The 3,494-nt window shown below is 32.7% G+C and overlaps 1 protein-coding gene across 1 annotated transcript; it reads right to left on the bottom strand.

Moving 5' to 3' along the window:
• Positions 1 to 224: 224 nt before the first annotated feature.
• Positions 225 to 3,284, bottom strand: LOC107006961 (protein FAR1-RELATED SEQUENCE 4-like). Its single transcript, XM_027913817.1, has 3 exons — positions 3,032 to 3,284; positions 2,324 to 2,934; positions 225 to 665 (listed from the first exon to the last, which is right to left on the bottom strand). The coding sequence occupies exons 1-3, from the start codon at positions 3,282 to 3,284 to the stop codon at positions 225 to 227; spliced, it is 1,305 nt and encodes a 434-aa protein (XP_027769618.1).
• Positions 3,285 to 3,494: the final 210 nt, after the last annotated feature.

Below are 3,494 nucleotides of genomic sequence, written 5' to 3'. Positions count from 1 at the left end.
AAACAAACTCCTATATCATTACTGTTACATTGAAACGCACCACTGTTGAATCTATTCATTTATAAAATTTGGAGTTTAAATTTGGCACATAATTAAACTGCAAAGTCATATATTTGAACATCAAATTAAGTTGTGTAACCAATACACTTTATTTAGTCCAAATTATAAACAAAAAAACGGATAGAAGTACCATGAACACTAGTGTCCTATTTTAAAACATTCTTTCAATTCTCTTTCGGGAAGAAAGTACAAGTTCTCCTGTTATGTCCTTCTTGTCCACACTGCCCACAACAATTATTGTTCACTGTTATTTTCTCATCCGCATTTTTCTTTCTTTGCTTTCTTGGTCGTCCAGCCAACCTTCTGTACCTAGGTGGCCGGACAATTTCATCTAAAACATATTCTGGAACGTTCCAATCCTCCTTATCTGGCATTGGAACCATTACAACCTCGTACATTTTTTCTAATGCATACGGCTTGTAGTAATCAGAGCAATATGGGTGCAAATTGGTAACATTCTTGTGCTTCAAAACTGCAATTGCGTGTGCGCAAGGTATCTCATCATGTTGAAACCTTCCACATGTGCAAGTTTTCCTCTCAAGGCATACAATGTATCTTTTTCCGGCTTCATGAACTGTGAAAATATATTCAGATGATGGAACAACCTAAAAATTTAAGAAGTTAGTGATACATTACGTAATATACAATTTATATATCATTTTNGCTGGGACAGGATGAACAAGTTTATATGTTGTTTTGTGTTGAAGACAATTATCTTTTGTGTTTTTCTAAAAGCTTATTGGTATTACAATATTTTATTAGTTATGAATGTTATATTTTTTCAAGTTATTGTTTTAGAAACAGTTGTTGCTTTACAAATTTTTTAGTGTTTCATTTTAAGTAATTTTTACAGCTAATTTACAAAATGAAGTATATTACATTTAAGTTCTAATGTGTATGATACATTATTAAGTTTTTTTTCACTTTATACAAATGATGTATATGATACATAAGTATAATATATACTTGAAAAAATATTGCAGTTATATATTTAGCAACTTGAATTATATGAATGTATATGATACATCATATACATAAACAAACTTAACCTTGATTAATATTACAGTGAAACGCACCACTAGAATGTACTATATCAAAATTACAGTTCATAAGGCTGTACACACTAAACATGTCGTACACATTTGAACAAGTCAAGTTTTGGGACACTAGAATAACTCATGATGGAGTATACACGAAAAATATTACATATTTTTCACTAAAATGAATGTATCTGATACATAACTTACACAAATAAACTCAGCTTGAATTACTGTAAAACTGAAACCCAAACACTGTTGAATATAATATATCAAATTTATAACTCATAAGTATGTATACACGAATCATATAGTAAACAATTGAACAAATCAATTTTTTGTACACTAGAATATCTCAAAATACAATATACACGGAACACATAACATCTTTTCAATAATATTCATGTATATGATACATCACATACACAAACAAACTCCTATATCATTACTGTTAAATTGAAAACTCACCACTGTTGAATCTATTTATTTATAAAACTTGGAGTTTAAATTTGGCACATAATTAAACTGCAAAGTCATATATTTGAACATCAAATTAAGTTGTGTAACCAATACACTTTATTTAGTCAAAATTATAAAGAAAAAAATAGATAGAAGTACCATGAACACTAATGTCCTATTTTAAAACATTCTTTCAATCCTCTTTCGGGAAGAAAGTACAAGTTCTCCTGTTATGTCCTTCTTGTCCACACTGCCCACAACAATTATTGTTCACTGTTATTTTCTCATCCGCATTTTTCTTTCTTCGCTTTCTTGGTCGTCCAGCCAACCTTCTGTACCTAGGTGGCCGGACAATTTCATCTAAAACATATTCTGGAACGTTCCAATCATCCTTATCTGGCATTGGAACCATTACAACCTCGTACGTTTTTTCTAATGCATACGGCTTGTAGTAATCAGAGCAATATGGGTGCAAATTGGTAACATTCTTGTGCTTCAAAACTGCAATTGCGTGTGCGCAAGGTATCTCATCATGTTGAAACCTTCCACATGTGCAAGTTTTCCTCTCAAGGCATACAATGTATCTTTTTCCAGCTTCATGAACTGTGAAAATATATTCAGATGATGGAACGACCTAAAAATTTAAGAAGTTAGTGATACATTACGTAATATACAATTTATATATCATTTTCAAAAAAAACACTTAACATTGAAAATCAATTTGTATATGATACATAAAACAGAAATTCAATGAAATTGATAAATACCTTCATCTTTGAACTTTTAGATGCGTTTACAATCAATATCTCCTCAAATCTTCGGCCCAATGTGTCCTTTGTATATGACGCTATTTCTCTATTTTTATAGTTCCAACTACCAAATAAAAGTCTAGCTTCCTCCAAGAAGTCTATTATAGTTAACTTACGTGCATCGACAAGGCATCCATTGATACACTCAGCGATGTTCGAAGTCATCATTCTACCTCTGTTTATGGTTGAATGAACTCTTGACCACTTCTCATAACCAGCTTCTTCAAGGTAATCCTTCACCCTATGATCAACCTTCACAACCTTAGCCATTAATTTATCAAAATCTTCCTTTCTGTATGCTTTTGCCATTGAGTAAAATATATCACTTAGTGTTTTTTTACTCCTTTTGAAGCTTGAACATACATTCTTCCAAAGATGCCATATGCATGCACAATGAGGTACGTTTGGGTATACAATGCTTACACTCTTTATGATACTTTCATTTCTATCCGATACAATACACATGTTTTCACGCTCACCAAATGCATTTTTGAAATTTTCGAAGAACCATGTCCACGAACAGTCATTTTCAGTGTCTACAACACCATATGCCAATGGCAATATGCATCCTAATTACAAAGAATATCACATTTAATTTCCCGATACACAATGTTTACACTAATATAATATAAGTTATACATTACATCAGAATTATAACACTCATACCTGCACCATCAAGTGTGCTTGCTGATACAAAAGTACCCTTGTAAGCCCCGCCAAGATGTGCAGCGTCCACTACAACTACAGGCCTGCAGTAGTCGAACCCTCTTATCAACGGTCTTAGGGCTATGAACAGATACATGAATTTATTATCTTCCGTCTTTTGCATCCTTATATATGAATTTGGATACACTTTATTTAGCATCCATATGTATCTCGGCATCTGTTTATATCCTTCTGATGGCTTACCCTTGAGCATTTCTAGTGCACGTTCTCTAGCACGCCATGCTTGTTAGTACGATATCTCCACCCCATACAATTCTCTAATATCTTCAATTACATCTCGAGGTGTATGGATTCTTTTATGATTTACCAATTTAGGGGCAGTCACACCACCAATAAATCCAATTGTTGCTTGTACTTTTGTTAGTATCCTATCCCGCATCGGACATGTATGTTCACTATTGAA

The sequence above is a fragment of the Solanum pennellii genome, chromosome 12 (genome assembly GCF_001406875.1).
Source record: "Solanum pennellii chromosome 12, SPENNV200".
Lineage (NCBI taxonomy): Eukaryota > Viridiplantae > Streptophyta > Magnoliopsida > Solanales > Solanaceae > Solanum > Solanum pennellii.
Note: the sequence above shows the minus strand (reverse complement) of the source record. Positions and strands in the feature narration are given on the sequence as shown.

What these genes read in the sequence shown, in the direction of transcription:
- LOC107006961 (XM_027913817.1), bottom strand. Translation starts at nt 3,284, where the DNA reads ATGCTCAAGGGTAAGCCATCAGAAGGATATAAACAGATGCCGAGATAC. An exon ending in AAGCACACTTGATGGTGCAG is followed by an intron (nt 2,935 to 3,031) that starts GTATGAGTGTTA and finishes CTTTGTAATTAG; the next exon opens with GATGCATATTGCCATTGGCA. An exon ending in CTAAAAGTTCAAAGATGAAG is followed by an intron (nt 666 to 2,323) that starts GTATTTATCAAT and finishes TTAAATTTTTAG; the next exon opens with GTTGTTCCATCATCTGAATA.